This window comes from Lissotriton vulgaris, chromosome 9 (genome assembly GCF_964263255.1).
Source record: "Lissotriton vulgaris chromosome 9, aLisVul1.2, whole genome shotgun sequence".
Taxonomy (NCBI): Eukaryota; Metazoa; Chordata; class Amphibia; order Caudata; family Salamandridae; genus Lissotriton; species Lissotriton vulgaris.
The window spans coordinates 695,915,492-695,932,123 of record NC_141697.1 but is presented as its reverse complement, the minus strand read 5'-3'; the positions used below and the strand labels follow the sequence as shown (position 1 = coordinate 695,932,123).

The window sequence follows — 16,632 nt, the reverse complement described above, 5'->3', positions numbered from 1 at the left end:
TACGGCTAATAAAGAGTATTGTATCCACTTAGGATGCCTTTTCTAATACCTAACACAATTGATGGTGGTAGGGGCAGTGTCCAATCCAGAGGACTACTAATCTCCACTCATTGCTACCAGGTTTTCAGATTACTTATGTGCGTCTTTTCTGGAACAGTGATATATGAGTGACATTTAATTGACAAATCTGAGACACTTTGATTGATATGGTAATTCCACAATTTCAATCTATGAAGTCTATGTAAAAGGCTTATATCACAAATGACCCCCTTTAGGGCTACATAAATGTGTAGAAATGGCCTTGAAACTGTGGCAACGCTCCTGAAATGGTAAAACAATTTAAAAAAAATTATGACATTTTTATTTTTACTTTAATATCTTTTCACTTTTTTACTAAAAAAATGCACCATGGAGAAGTGTGGCTCAATGGTTAGAGCGGCAGAGGTCTAGCCTGGGACCAGGGTTCAATTCCCTGCCTCGGCGGGTCTTGGGCTCAAAATTCCACGGACCTGAAAATTCTCGCCTCGGTGCCTATTCTAATCATGGAGTCCCACTCTGCAACTCTGGACAATAGCTTGCTTAATCTCCACAACGGCCCCCACAACGCTAAGGATGCCTGGCCTCCACCCTGGGGGTGCCCAGGAGTGGACGCCTCATAGGGAAAGCCAGGACGGGTTCCACAGCGGTATTTGTACAAGCGCCTTGAGACCCTTGCGGGTGAGTAGTTCGCTATACAAGTATCAATTTACATTTACACCACAACAGAATAATTCAAAAATTACACAATATTATTTCAGTCCTCATTGGTTGGGGAAATGACTCACTCCATACTAATACTCTATGATCAATACATGCTTTTTATATATGTGTTATGTTTATTATTACTTTTTAAAAGGATTAATGGTATTCAATGAATGACAAATGACAATATGAGAACTTTCCATAGGGAAGAGAAACCCTTGCATCAAAAAATAACAGTCTAAGTTCGAACATCGTGAAGTTATTTATTCTTACATATATCTCAAGTGGGTCCTTTCCCATGTGAAAACTCTCAATCATTTCTGACTTTTAGTCTTAAGTTAAATTCACTACGGTAATGAGCAGTTTAAATATTGATATTATATTACAATTATAGACCTACATTTGTCATTATGGAAAATCGTGCCAGCCAGAAATCAATTAATTGGTGGAGGTATAACAAATGTTATGGACCAATTCCTGTTTTTTCCTAATTTTTGCTGCATCTTAAGAACATTCCACACCCCTGAGTTGTTTAACGCTTGATAGGGACAAATTCCCAATTTACTGAATTTCGATATTTAACAGTCTTCTCACTCATCTCACTTTATCTCTGGATCAGACAGCAACAGCAGGACTATCAAGCAGCGGCCAAAGACAGAGAATAAAAACACCTGTGACATAATAAAAACACCACTAGCTTAATAAAAATATAATTTTCTATCCGGAAGGTAAATGTTTCACGTAAGCAGTAAGTGTTGCAGAAGAATCACTTAGATCCCATTGAAGTATAGATGAGCAAGTTCATGCTTGTCCTGTATCTTTGAATAGCTGTTTAGGTGAAGAATGCCAAACAAACTATGTCACAAGATAAAAAACATCCGAAAGCCCTTCCACTCAACCTTTGAAACTGCAATATAGAAATAGTTGTCAAGGTGCTGTTCTGCAGCCATTATCACCATGTAAGCAGAATTTTCAACAATGGCAGTTCTAGAATATGCAGAGTGTATTATAAGAAGTTTACATCTCAGAATGTGAATGCATTTTAACTTTTCTCAATATATAAATTACATAAGTAATATTTACACATGAAAAATCTCCTCTTTCACACAGGTCATGATAACACTACCACGAATGTTACTACCATTTCTTCAGCACCAAGCATCATCACAGCAAGTCCTACAACTATCTCGCCCGTGATGACTAACCAAACCAATACTATATATTCCAGCCACACAACTTCAGGTACTGCTTTACTATCGGAATGATGCATTTTCATGATTCTAAAAAAAGAACTGCTATTCAGGGGTCCGCAAATGTTTATTACAATATTACCAAAATCCACTTTTTCAGTCAGCATTTCATATTGGCATCCTGTTCACGGAATGGGATTCAGAAAACATTTATGAGCTTAAAATGTTTTTTTGTGCCTTTAAATGTGAGACACTTGGAGGCATCCATCTCTGCAACTATTACAATTATGAAATATCATATTAAAATATCACCTAAAGTCAGGGCTGGACTGGCTACCAGCACTTTGGTGTGCTGCCAAGCTGGGGACTGATTTCACTGCAGGTGGGGGCTAATTATGTTGATGGGTACCTTCGTGTGCTTTTAAATAAAGGAAGCAAAACAAATGGTTTTAAGCACACGCCGGTCCCCATCAACAAATTCAGCCCCCAGCTTGGCAGCACACCAAAATGCCCAGTAGCCAGTCTGGCCCTGCCCAAAGCAACTATTTTTATTCTTAAATTGTTGCTACATGAGGATAAATCGCTGCCAGGCAAATTTGACACCCCTCATATTTTTTTCAATGTAATGCTTACTTTGTAGTAGTTAATCAGGCAAATATAATGTAATGGCGGTGGCTATTAATGTCAATTATTGTTACAAAGCAAGCCTTATTGTATAATTTCTCATATCATCTTTCTAAAGTCCAGTGATGTTATCAATGTTTGCACACATCTTCCTGTGTAGGTAAGGCTGGTAATGCTTCAAAGATGGCATTGTGTGAATAAGTCAAAGATAAAAAGCAGGGTTTGCATGTTTGTTTTCCCTATTCACCAAAACTTTGAGAAGTCCCTCCTCCTGCTGCTTTCTTTTTCTTTGCTTCAAGATTAGGGTCTTATAAAAGCATCATTGGTAATCCATTGAGTTTTTTATTTCTTCATTGAGGTAATCTTCACTTGCAAATAGTCATCAAACTGGGGTTATTTTGAAAAAAGTGAGTATTCCACAAGATCAACAGGTTTTGAACAATGAGTTTGTGACAGTGGTGCTTGCAACTTCATGAGAACTCACATTTTAGGGATAGCCTAAGTTGCCATGATATGTTTTAGTGTATTTCCTATATTCCCAATAGATTCTGCGCTTTGGAATAATATATCCTATAGATGTGACGTAGGACTTATGTCTACAAGGTCTCTATCAAAAGTATTAGACTTAATTGTGAGTGGCAGCTAGCTCAGCGGTCACTAGAAACTTTCTCGAGTTCACAAGAAGGGATTTAGTTTCTGACAACCGCATAAACATGACAACTTTATGTCAAAATATGGTTATGATTTCTATGCCTACATAAGGATATGGTGATTTATACCTATAATGGCATGAATCGGGAAAATTACAGTAGGGTCCTAAAATGATATACAACATCCACTCCACGTTATCATGTTCAACTAAGTTCAAGCATCAAAACATATAATCTAGAGCATGTGTTTACAATCCCGCCCCAAAATACATACAAAATGCATTTGAAATGGTTGCACACGGAAAAGGAGCATTTGTACTGAATGCATTTAAAAGCAATGATTTCATCGTAAGCACATAATATCATATTGGTAATGCTGACTGAATGAATCACAAAATTACATTCATGAAATGGCTCTTAGTTACAGAAGAAAAAGTTGAGACCATCCCATAGCAGCATATACAAGCTGTTTTGGTTTGTGGATTAGGTCAATATTGTTTCTAGGAAGTATTCAAAGAATTCTTGTTCTCTAAGAATAGATCTACTTTAAGCGTAATTGCTTTGTGCCAACGTTCATTGTGTTTGGAAAAAAGTCAAATCAAATTGTAGAAAAAATATAGTTCCAAAGTTAGAAGCTTTTGTTTTTAAAAAAGTGAAGGTCGAAAATCAGAGTTGAAAGAACGCTGTGTGCTAACTTCAAAAGTTATTTTCGGTGTCAGGAGAAAACATTAATTTGTCTAGGCTGGCAAAGAAATTCTCTACCACAGTTGATGAAAGTTGAACCACTTCATTAAGAAGATCAATCTTACACAGATGAGAAGCATCACCGTCAGCGTCAGTTGCATTAGCAATGTTCGCAGTTGATGGTACCTGTGTGCCTGTTGGTCCGCGTATCACACCTACAGCTGGAATTGCCGGTGAGATCTCAATGAATGCCGTCATCAGGATGGGTAGCCTTTGGGGGCAACACAATACATGAGCCGTTACCGGACCCAGTAATGCGTCAACATCCATTGGCATTGCTGATGGAAGTGTTAGACAGATATCCAACACGCATTCCTCTCCACAAAGCAGGCATCGTAGAACAGGTAAGATGCAATCTTGCCAAATTAGTCTGAATGATAGGAACCATGTGGTATTCAGATCTCTCAAACGAGCCAAGCCAAGGATCTGTGTTATATGTTCATGATACTGCATTGCCAGAAGAGCGTTCTCCATCGTAATTTGGGTATCGCTGGTGACTGGACTTGCCATAACGGAGCAGGAGGAATAAAACCAGTATCCCTGCAACGAGTCCCAAGATGAGAGGCAGTCCGCCGAACACAGAATGCACAAAGTTAGGAAAAATGCCAGGACTGCTTCAAAGCGTGCTAACAGTCCCGAAAAAATCATCTTAAATACATGTACAATACCACTGGCATCATACATGTTTAAGATACGACCTAACATTTCTGCGAAATGTTTGGGGCAGTTTGTTGATAATAATGCATGTATCTCCGCAAAGGACCTTGCAACTTGCAGATCATACGTCTCTCTGGACGAGGTCAGTGGCACTTTTTTTGTAAAAGAATGGCTTTCATTCTGCTTAAAGTATCAATTTGTATAGAAGAGATGTTCATTGAAGGCCATAGTACGACTCCCCGTCTGTCTTAGTTTTTGGAAACAATACTTGATACAACAAGTGACCCTGGCTCACACACTAACGAGATAGGCTGTCCCTGGCATCATTCCACAACAGCTGTGATCATTCAGCATTACGTAGCTTCCTTTGGAAAGCTGCCTGAAAAATTGGATCTATCACTGCTGCCAGGGAACCCTGCAGGTGGCATGATAAGTTGTTTGAAGAACCATCACAGGCTCCATGTGAATGAATGCCTTGACATAGAAGTGTACCGCTTAATGTGGTTTTGCAATTTTTACCACTAAGAAATACCTCCTTTTCCCCACTCCAACATTTGTGTGTGTATGGTAAATCCCAGGTGACTTTATATACTCTTTACCCAATCTTTCATACAGGCCTGCTGGTATGTGTTTCAAGCAATACTGAAACTGGAAAATCATGACTGGTAGCATGATGGTGCCATGTATTATCCATTTAACGGCTGGTTTCTTAGAAACGGTCAATGGTAATCTCTCCAGTTTTTCTATGCTCAGCACCGTATAGTCTGCTCCAGGATGTCATTTTGGTCACTCGCGGTCGCCAACTTAAAGTTGAGGACCGCGAGCAAGCAAAAAATGCCGGCTACGCTACGTGTTTTTGCACTGTGCTACGTGCAATTCGTGTAGCGCGTAGTTGCGCAAACTACGTGTGGTGTAGTTTTCTGCCCAGGCCTACATATCATGTAATTTCCACAAACAATATTACACGTATTTCACCCATGCCTACTCTTTCCATATCAATGATACTTAGAACACTTCCCTAGGGATTGCTTTAGTCAAACAGTTATAGTAGAGCAATGGTTCCGCCTTATTTACCTCTTCCGCAGGAACAGTGAGCTCTTTATTTGAAAACATGAACTTTCACTGCCTTCCTTTTATTGTGGTTTAAGTGGCCTGGAATTATGGGGACATGTTAAATAGTTCCAGGTACACATATTTTCTTATTATTCATAGATTGTGAGCATTGGTTCCTTTTGTTACTTGTAATGCTTGTTGATTGTGGAATCTAACTAGTTTTGAAAGACTCTGCGGCTGCAACATGTTACTGGCTGCACCAAATTTGTACTGCATTATAGCATTTTCTGTATTACTCAAGCACTTGCTTTTCGGAGACACCTGCTCAACCTGTACATCTGCAAATCTCCTTTATCCACATGCACAAACACTGCTTGATTCTAGAGCACGCACAGAAAGCCCATGATTCCAGACTTATATAAGATTAAAACTGTGACCTGTGAAGATTAGGCTAATACTTTCAATGTGGTCTTTCCTCTCACACCATTTTTTATGTGAATGCAGAGTGACATAGATCAAAAGGTTTATACGGCTAATAAGGAGTATTGAATCCACTTAGGATGCCTTTTCTAATACCTAACACAATTGATGGTGGTAGGGGCAGTGTCCAATCCAGAGGACTACTAATCTCCACTCATTGCTACCAGGTTTTCAGATTACTTATGTGCGTCTTTTCTGGAACAGTGATATATGAGTGACATTTAATTGACAAATCTGAGACACTTTGATTGATATGGTAATTCCACAATTTCAATCTATGAAGTCTATGTAAAAGGCTTATATCACAAATGACCCCCTTTAGGGCTACATAAATGTGTAGAAATGGCCTTGAAACTGTGGCAACGCTCCTGAAATGGTAAAACAATTTAAAAAAATGTATGAAATTTTTATTTTTACTTTAATATCTTTTCACTTTTTTACTAAAGAAATGCACCATGGAGAAGTGTGGCTCAATGGTTAGAGCGGCAGACCCTGATGCAGAGGTCTAGCCTGGGACCAGGGTTCAATTCCCTGCCTTGGCGGGTCTTGGGCTCAAAATTCCACGGACCTGAAAATTCTCGCCTCGGTGCCTATTCTAATCATGGAGTCCCACTCTGCAACTCTGGACAATAACTTGCTTAATCTCCACAACGGCCCCCACAACGCTAAGGATGCCTGGCCTCCACCCTGGGGGTTCCCAGGAGTGGACGCCTCACAGGGAAAGCCAGGACGGGTTCCACAGCGGTATTTGTACAAGCGCCTTGAGACCCTTGCGGGTGAGTAGTGCGCTATACAAGTATCAATTTACATTTACACCACAACAGAATAATTCACAAATTACACATTATTATTTCAGTCCTCATTGGTTGGGGAAATGACTCACTCCATACTAATACTCTATGATCAATACATGCTTTTTATATATGTGTTATGTTTATTATTACTTTTTAAAAGGATTAATGGTATTCAATGAATGACAAATGACAATATGAGAACTTTCCATAGGGAAGAGAAACCCTTGCATCAAAAAAATAACAGTCTAAGTTCGAACATCGTGAAGTTATTTATTCTTACATATATCTCAAGTGGGTCCTTTCCCATGTGAAAACTCTCAATCATTTCTGACTTTTAGTCTTAAGTTAAATTCACTACGGTAATGAGCAGTTTAAATATTGATATTATATTACAATTATAGACCTACATTTGTCATTATGGAAAATCGTGCCAGCCAGAAATCAATTAATTGGTGGAGGTATAACAAATGTTATGGACCAATTCCTGTTTTTTCCTAATTTTTGCTGCATCTTAAGAACATTCCACAACCCCTGAGTTGTTTAACGCTTGATAGGGACAAATGCCCAATTTACTGAATTTCGATATTTAACAGTCTTCTCACTCATCTCACTTTATCTCTGGATCAGACAGCAACAGCAGGACTATCAAGCAGCGGCCGAAGACAGAGAATAAAAACACCTGTGACATAATAAAAACACCACTAGCTTAATAAAAATAAAATTTTCTATCCGGAAGGTAAATGTTTCACGTAAGCAGTAAGTGTTGCAGAAGAATCACTTAGATCCCATTGAAGTATAGATGAGCAAGTTCATGCTTGTCCTGTATCTTTGAATAGCTGTTTAGGTGAAGAATGCCAAACAAATTATGTCACAAGATAAAAATCATCCGAAAGCCCTCCCACTCAACCTTTGAAACTGCAATACAGAAATAGTTGTCAAGGTGCTGTTCTGCAGCCATTATCCCCATGTAAGCAGATTTTTCAACAATGGCAGTTCTAGAATATGCAGAGTGTATTATAAGAAGTTTACATCTCAGAATGTGAATGCATTTTAACTTTTCTCTATATATAAATTACATAAGTAATATTTACACATGAAAAATCTCCTCTTTCACACAGGTCATGATAACACTACCACAAATGTTACTACCATTTCTTCAGCACCAAGCATCATCACAGCAAGTCCTACAACTATCTCGCCCGTGATGACTAACCAAACCAATACTATATATTCCAGCCACACAACTTCAGGTACTGCTTTACTATCGGAATGATGCATTTTCATGATTCTAAAAAAAGAACTGCTATTCAGGGGTCCGCAAATGTTTATTACAATATTACCAAAATCCACTTTTTCAGTCAGCATTTCATATTGGCATCCTTTTCACGGAATGGGATTCAGAAAGCATTTATGAGCTTAAAATGTTTTTTTTGTGCCTTTAAATGTGAGACACTTGGAGGCATCCATCTCTGCAACTATTACAATTATGAAATATCATATTAAAATATCACCTAAAGTCAGGGCTGGACTGGCTACCAGCACTTTGGTGTGCTGCCAAGCTGGGGACTGATTTCACTGCAGGTGGGGGCTAATTATGTTGATGGGTACCTTCGTGTGCTTTTAAATAAAGGAAGCAAAACAAATGGTTTTAAGCACACGCCGGTCCCCATCAACAAATTCAGCCCCCAGCTTGGCAGCACACCAAAATGCCCAGTAGCCAGTCTGGCCCTGCCCAAAGCAACTATTTTTATTCTTAAATTGTTGCTACATGAGGATAAATCGCTGCCAGGCAAATTTGACACCCCTCATATTTTTTTCAATGTAATGCTTACTTTGTAGTAGTTAATCAGGCAAATATAATGTAATGGCGGTGGCTATTAATGTCAATTATTGTTACAAAGCAAGCCTTATTGTATAATTTCTCATATCATCTTTCTAAAGTCCAGTGATGTTATCAATGTTTGCACACATCTTCCTGTGTAGGTAAGGCTGGTAATGCTTCAAAGATGGCATTGTGTGAATAAGTCAAAGATAAAAAGCAGGGTTTGCATGTTTGTTTTCCCTATTCACCAAAACTTTGAGAAGTCCCTCCTCCTGCTGCTTTCTTTTTCTTTGCTTCAAGGTTAGGGTCTTATAAAAGCATCATTGGTAATCCATTGAGTTTTTTATTTCTTCATTGAGATAATCTTCACTTGCAAATAGTCATCAAACTGGGGTTATTTTGAAAAAAGTGAGTATTCCACAAGATCAACAGGTTTTGAACAATGAGTTTGTGACAGTGGTGCTTGCAACTTCATGAGAACTCACATTTTAGGGATAGCCTAAGTTGCCATGATATGTTTTAGTGTATTTCCTATATTCCCAATAGATTCTGCGCTTTGGAATAATATATCCTATAGATGTGACGTAGGACTTATGTCTACAAGGTCTCTATCAAAAGTATTAGACTTAATTGTGAGTGGCAGCTAGCTCAGCGGTCACTAGAAACTTTCTCGAGTTCACAAGAAGGGATTTAGTTTCTGACAACCGCATAAACATGACAACTTTATGTCAAAATATGGTTATGATTTCTATGCCTATATAAGGATATGGTGATTTATACCTATATAAGGGCATGAATCGGGAAAATTACAGTAGGGTCCTAAAATGATATACAACATCCACTCCACGTTATCATGTTCAACTAAGTTCAAGCATCAAAACATATAATCTAGAGCATGTGTTTACAATCCCGCCCCAAAATACATACAAAATGCATTTGAAATGGTTGCACACGGAAAAGCAGCATTTGTACTGAACGCATTTAAAAGCAATGATTTCATCGTAAGCACATAATATCATATTGGTAATGCTGACTGAATGAATCACAAAATTACATTCATGAAATGGCTCTTAGTTACAGAAGAAAAAGTTGAGACCATCCCATAGCAGAATATACAAGCTGTTTTGGTTTGTGGATTAGGTCAATATTGTTTCTAGGAAGTATTCAAAGAATTCTTGTTCTCTAAGAATAGATCTACTTTAAGCGTAATTGCTTTGTGCCAACGTTCATTGTGTTTGGAAAAAAGTCAAATCAAATTGTAGAAAAAATATAGTTCCAAAGTTAGAAGCTTTTGTTTTTAAAAAAGTGAAGGTCGAATTTCAGAGTTGAAAGAACGCTGTGTGCTAACTTCAAAAGTTATTCTCGGTGTCAGGAGAAAACATTAATTCGTCTAGGCTGGCAAAGAAATTCTCTACCACAGTTGATGAAAGTTGAACCACTTCATTAAGAAGATCAATCTTACACAGATGAGAAGCATCACCGTCAGCGTCAGTTGCATTAGCAATGTTCGCAGTTGATGGTACCTGTGTGCCTGTTGGTCCGCGTATCACACCAACAGCTGGAATTGCCGGTGAGATCTCAATGAATGCCGTCATCAGGATGGGTAGCCTTTGGGGGCAACACAATACATGAGCCGTTACCGGACCCAGTAATGCGTCAACATCCATTGGCATTGCTGATGGAAGTGTTAGACAGATATCCAACACGCATTCCTCTCCACAAAGCAGGCATCGTAGAACAGGTAAGATGCAATCTTGCCAAATTAGTCTGAATTATAGGAACCATGTGGTATTCAGATCTCTCAAACGAGCCAAGCCAAGGATCTGTGTTATGTGTTCATGATACTGCATTTCCAGAAGAGCGTTCTCCATCGTAATTTGGGTATCGCTGGTGACTGGACTTGCCATAACGGAGCAGGAGGAATAAAACCAGTATCCCTGCAACGAGTCCCAAGATGAGAGGCAGTCCGCCGAACACAGAATGCACAAAGTTAGGAAAAATGCCAGGACTGCTTCAAAGCGTGCTAACAGTCCCGAAAAAATCGTCTTAAATACATGTACAATACCACTGGCATCATACATGTTTAAGATACGACCTAACATTTCTGCGAAATGTTTGGGGCAGTTTGTTGATAATAATGCATGTATCTCCGCAAAGGACCTTGCAACTTGCAGATCATACGTCTCTCTGGACGAGGTCAGTGGCACTTTTTTTGTAAAAGAATGGCTTTCATTCTGCTTAAAGTATCAATTTGTATAGAAGAGATGTTCATTGAAGGCCATAGTACGACTCCCCGTCTGTCTTAGTTTTTGGAAACAATACTTGATACAACAAGTGACCCTGGCTCACACACTAACGAGATAGGCTGTCCCTGGCATCATTCCACAACAGCTGTGATCATTCAGCATTACGTAGCTTCCTTTGGAAAGCTGCCTGAAAAATTGGATCTATCACTGCTGCCAGGGAACCCTGCAGGTGGCATGATAAGTTGTTTGAAGAACCATCACAGGCTCCATGTGAATGAATGCCTTGACATAGAAGTGTACCGCTTAATGTGGTTTTGCAATTTTTACCACTAAGAAATACCTCCTTTTCCCTACTCCAACATTTGTGTGTGTATGGTAAATCCCAGGTGACTTTATATACTCTTTACCCAATCTTTCATACAGGCCTGCTGGTATGTGTTTCAAGCAATACTGAAACTGGAAAATCATGACTGGTAGCATGATGGTGCCATGTATTATCCATTTAACGGCGGGATTCTTAGAAACGGTCAATGGTAATCTCTCCAGTTTTTCTATGCTCAGCACCGTATAGTCTGCTCCCCTCTGTGCCAAAGAGATTTGTTTATCTGTAAGGTTAAATACAGTTAACAATGACGTTGTGTTGATTAGACACCAGGGCACATAGTCAGAATGCAGGTTTTGTAACATCCAGCCTAGCAGCATTATAGAACATAATTGAGACTGGCCGTGTTGTAACATTAGCAAGTCTTGTTCTATTATGTCTATGGCAGAGGATACAATGCTGTCCAAAGAATAAATTCTGGACAACAGAGTTTTTAATCCATTGTCAACCACAGAGAGCGCTTTCTCTAAATTAATACGATCAATTTCTCGTATTCGTTCTGCAGTTTCCATTTGCCTGACTTTATGTGCTTAATTATAAGCAGCGTAAATACCGGCGTATATGAAATGTTTATGACGTGTTTTGCGAGGTCCAAGTAAGAATTCTCGTAAGTCAACGCCATCTTTAAGTAAAGTTAAGTGCTGTTTTATATCTGGGAGTGTGGATTTTTGTAGTCATTCAAAGCACAGTTTTCCTACACTGTAAGTTGTTATTATCCCTGGATGTTGTCTCTGGACATATCTTGGATCCAGGCCTAGTTACTGTAAATCCTTGTTTCTTGTTCAGGAATCTATCATGACAGTTATTCGTGTCTGTGAGCCAGATTAACCATTTTTTCCATTCAAGATTACTTCTGTTTTGTTGTAAAATATAATTTACGTCTACCTCCTCATCTGTAGTTCTATTACTGTCAGGTGTGGGCTTAGGTATGGACGGTTTGTCTGAATCTTTATCTTAGCCATGCCAAGACAAGATGTCTGTTGAACAGTTTCATTTAAGAACATTATTTGTTCTGGGATGATGCAGGCTCTGGACAATGCTTCTAAACCTTGTACCTGCCAGTCTTTTGTGCCCCAGACAGTTTTTGTCTCAATGTTATCTTTCCAAAAGTCAAAGCCTAATGTGGACAATTGAGCATAAAAGGCTGCAGAATAAATTTGCTTAGTATTAGTAAACATACTTTTCATGCCTGTCTTAATAACATTTTAAAAGTAAAAAGTTTCTGGATTTGTAACATTAAAACCTGAGAAGTATGTAAATTTGCCATAGAATGTTCTAGAGCTACCTTTTGGTAGCATTGGACAATGTTCCCATTGATTGTAAGTTAACACATTTCTAGGGTTTGCAGACTTGTGCAAATAATGATGACCAAAATGATTAAAACAATACATTTCTTCATAATTTGATGAACCTTCTAAGTATTCATGTTTTGCAAATGTTGCCGCCATTTCTAAGTCTGCCATCATGTTATTAACAGTCACAAAGTCCCAATCATCAGAAAATGTACTTGGTAAAACAAAATCATTCAAGGAAACCTTAAATTGGTGTGGAATCTTCAACAGCTCTACCGGACCATAAATGTCATAATCAGTTCTGTCCCATGCTATACCACCTGATAGGGGAACGGCTGTGATGTTTACTGATATCACGTCTCTTTCTTCACAATGAGATGATTTGTGTGGCTTCAGCAGCAAGTTGATGTTCTTACTTGCTGTGTCCATTTTACTATATTTTCTATCTATCAGCTTTCCCAAACTTAAAACATGAATAAGCCATAGAAGGAGAAAAAGTACACCTAACCCGAACCAAAATTCAACCCATGGTAAAGTCAGATATGTAGTTGCAAACTGGTGACCAAGTTCTTTTACTTGTTCCTTGGAAGTTGTGTTTGTTGGCGTTGTTTCAGGTTCACTGGGATCCTCAGAAAAGGTATTGAAGTTGATGAAATAGCCGGAGGCAGCTCTATAAATGGTTGGTATCGATTCCAGATTGTTCGGAATCGCTGGAGCTGCTTATTCCCTTGAAATGTTGGTATAGTCAAGTGCTACATCATTGTAGACTGGAGTTTCTTGACGAACTGTTATTTGGGTTTCAAGAGGCACAAGTTCCATGGCTTTGTTGAATAGACCTTCTTTTCTAACTGCAGATTCTTCAAAGGAGATGAGTCTTTCAGTTTGAACCTCTTGGATGGTAGCAAGATTTGGTCATCTGCTACATTGTCGGAGTCCACTAGGACTACTACTTATTATCGGCCACATGGTGGGGTTTTACCAGGTCAATTGATACAGACTGGTTCTCCTTTCTTCCAGCAAGGGGTGGCAGTAACACTGTTCTTGATCCGTGGACTGCTAGTACAGGTATGGTTTTCTGTAAGAAGGCCCAAATTCCTTCTTATCTGCTATTTTTTCTCTGACCAGATACCCAATCTTTGGAATCCAGACAGGTCTTGCTGGGACAGGTGTTTTTTTTCAGTGGTCGTTTGCTTTTGTATGGTGTTGCTTAGACTTCTTGTTTCGCTTAAGTCCTGTAAAACAGCCAATTGATCTTTGATATCAAAGGGTTTTTGTTCTACCATTGAAGTATGACGATCAAGGTCTTCAACCATCATTCTAGTACCAAAAAAGATTTCATATGGAGTGATTCCACCCAGAGAATTTCTTGGCAGGTTATTAAGACTATGTTGGACACTTATTAGATGATTGACCCACCCATCACCCAAACCTAATACCCTAGCTGTTATAGATTGCTTTATGTCACAGTTTTTTCTTTCCACAACCTAATTTCCCTCAGGATGGAATGGACTTGAGTACCACAATGCAACGGCCAAGCTGGCCATGGCCTCCTTGTAAGCTTTGGAGCTAAACGCAGGACCCTGTTCAGAATGTAGTGTGCCGATTGAGTATGTGCCTATAAAGACTCGCAAATCTTTTTTAACAGTTTGGTCGTCAGCCGAGCGCTGAGGTCACATCCAAATGAATCTTGAGCATGAATCCACTGCGACCATGATATATTTATAGTTACCATCCCTCTGCAAGGGACCGCAGTGGTCCAGATAAGCACATGCTAATGGTTTATCTGAAATTAGAAGGGGCGTCTGCGCTGGGCGTTTCACTGTTGAAACTTTCATTTTCTGGCAGATTTCACATTCCAAAACATAGTTTCTGGTTTGTTTCCTCATGCGCGGCCACCAGTATCGCTATTTTAATAATGAAACTCTGGCAGAAACACCTGCGTGTGCAGAGGGAAGCCCTTCATGTGCTGCTAAAATTAGTCCTAACCTGTTTTCCATGTTTGGGATTACTCTATCCCCACTCCAGGGATTAGAGCAAACGGAACATTATTTGCATCAGTTATATATGAGTACTTGAGTGGAAAGCCTTTTGGTAATGTTTTACCACTATCTTTTATTGAAGCAGTGACTGCTTGCATTATTTCGCTGTCTACTTTAATTTTTGAATGAGTGATTGGCGCTACGGAAGCCGTTTGCACAGCTGCCTTTGCGGCTTCATCAGCCAATTAATTCCATTCAACATGAACGCCATTACGCTGATGACTCAGTGTATGAATCACGTGAGTTTTTGTAGTTCCTTCTGTAAAAGAACTACTTGTTCCCAAAACATTTTATTCTTGATTGTGCCACCTTTTGCGTCTTTAAAACCATTTTGAACCCAGTTCTTCAAGTATTCATTGTAAAACTGGACGCAGTAATACGAATCGCACACTATGAGTGTGGAGAATTTGCGACCGGTATTTTCAAGCGCCATCTTGAAAGCCTGTAGTTCAGCTCGCTGAGCTGTACAGTCTCCTAGGGATTACGTTTTTGTGACCATAGGTATGAATTTCCCATTGCACCAGCGACCTTTAACAATCGCGCATGCAGCACTATAAGCTTGTTTACCCCCAATTGTGGGCTGTGCCGATCCGTCTGTATCTATACTACTATTATAAAGGAAGAACTTTGAGGCTTTGAGGCGGGTAAACTCAGGAACCACAGTGCAAATCCACACACCCGATACATCGTTGTAATCCTCAGGGTGTGCAGATGGACATCGGCTATATAAAGTTAAAAAAATACGTTATAGTCCCCTCGAAGTAGCGCCGGCCGTGACCTGCGTGCTGACATCAGGAGCGCGGGGAGGTGCGGCATCCAGTAGCGCGAGGAGGAGCGGCGGACATGGCGCGGGGGAGAAGCGGTGACCAGCGGCGGACATGGCGTGGGGGAGGAGGTGAGGAGCAGCGGACAGGCGGGAGGAGTGGAGACCACCGGCGAGGGGCGGTGAACTGAGGAGCGGCGGTTGAGGTAAGGCTCCGGGGGACAATGTCGGGCAGGGGGGGGTCGGGGCAGGCGGGGGACTGGGACTTACACCAAAACAGAAGGATAGAATTTAGATCGGCTGAGGTAAGGCTCCGGGGGACAATGTTGGGCCAGGCGGGGGTCGGGGCAGGCGGGAGACGGGGAGTTACAACAAAACAGAAGGGTACAATTTACATTGGCTGCGGAAAGGCTCCGGGGACAATGTCGGGGGCAGGCGGGGGTTGGGGCAGGCGGGACTTACAGCCTCTGCCATGGAGATTTATGCAGAGCCCCTCAACAGTGGGCCTTTGTGACATCCGGGGGACAATGTTGGGGCAGGTGGGGGTCGGGGCAGGCGGGGGACGGAGTGGCCAGGGGCCCAGGCTGCTGGGCAATGTTGGGGCAGGCGGGGGTCGGGGAAGCCTGATTGCTCCCGGACAAGGTCGGGACAGGCTGCTGGTATATTATACAGACGTAATGTTGTAGAGGCAGAATTTCAACGGGCAGAGGTCATTCTTGTTCGTATTGGAGAAATTCTTGTGTCTTCAAGTAAGGGTCAAAAACGTATTCAACATCTGTTGCAGCAAGACAATTAAACCATTGTATCCATTTTGGATGTAGAGCTTTTGCATTTGGAATGCTTGCCTTTGTCACTACCTCAAAGGCATGTACAGGAGTAATGACTTTTATGCGTTTACCCTGTGCGAGGGCTCTCTCTTTTGCTACCGCAGTTTGAACCGCTGTCAGAATTTTTTCTGTCAAAGTGAATTTCATTTCAGCTTGTGTGTACAAGTGTGATTTGTAAGCTATTAGTACCTTTTCACCTTTATTAAAGGGTAGGTATGTGAATCCACATCTCCCTGGGATGATTTGGATTACAGGGTTGCATTAGTTTACACGTGTTTGTAAATGTGTTGTTGCTAACATGTCTGTGTGCACTGAACGCAAAATGTCA

At 40.3% G+C, this 16,632-nt stretch overlaps 2 protein-coding genes across 2 annotated transcripts in view; both read left to right on the top strand.

Annotated features, from left to right (window-relative positions):
* Positions 1-2,006, top strand: part of LOC147692125 (uncharacterized) — a 277,538-nt gene extending 275,532 nt beyond the window's left edge. The window contains exon 15 of the mRNA XM_086939499.1: positions 1,852-2,006. Within this exon, the coding sequence (XP_086795625.1) occupies positions 1,852-2,006 (155 nt within the window). The remainder of the gene's footprint in view (positions 1-1,851) is intronic.
* A 6,056-nt stretch (positions 2,007-8,062) lies between these two features.
* LOC147692124 (mucin-12-like) overlaps positions 8,063-16,632 on the top strand; it is a 587,862-nt gene continuing 579,292 nt past the window's right edge. Inside the window, exon 1 of the mRNA XM_086936740.1 lies at positions 8,063-8,183. Within this exon, the coding sequence (XP_086792866.1) occupies positions 8,138-8,183 (46 nt within the window). The 5' untranslated portion in view covers positions 8,063-8,137. The remainder of the gene's footprint in view (positions 8,184-16,632) is intronic.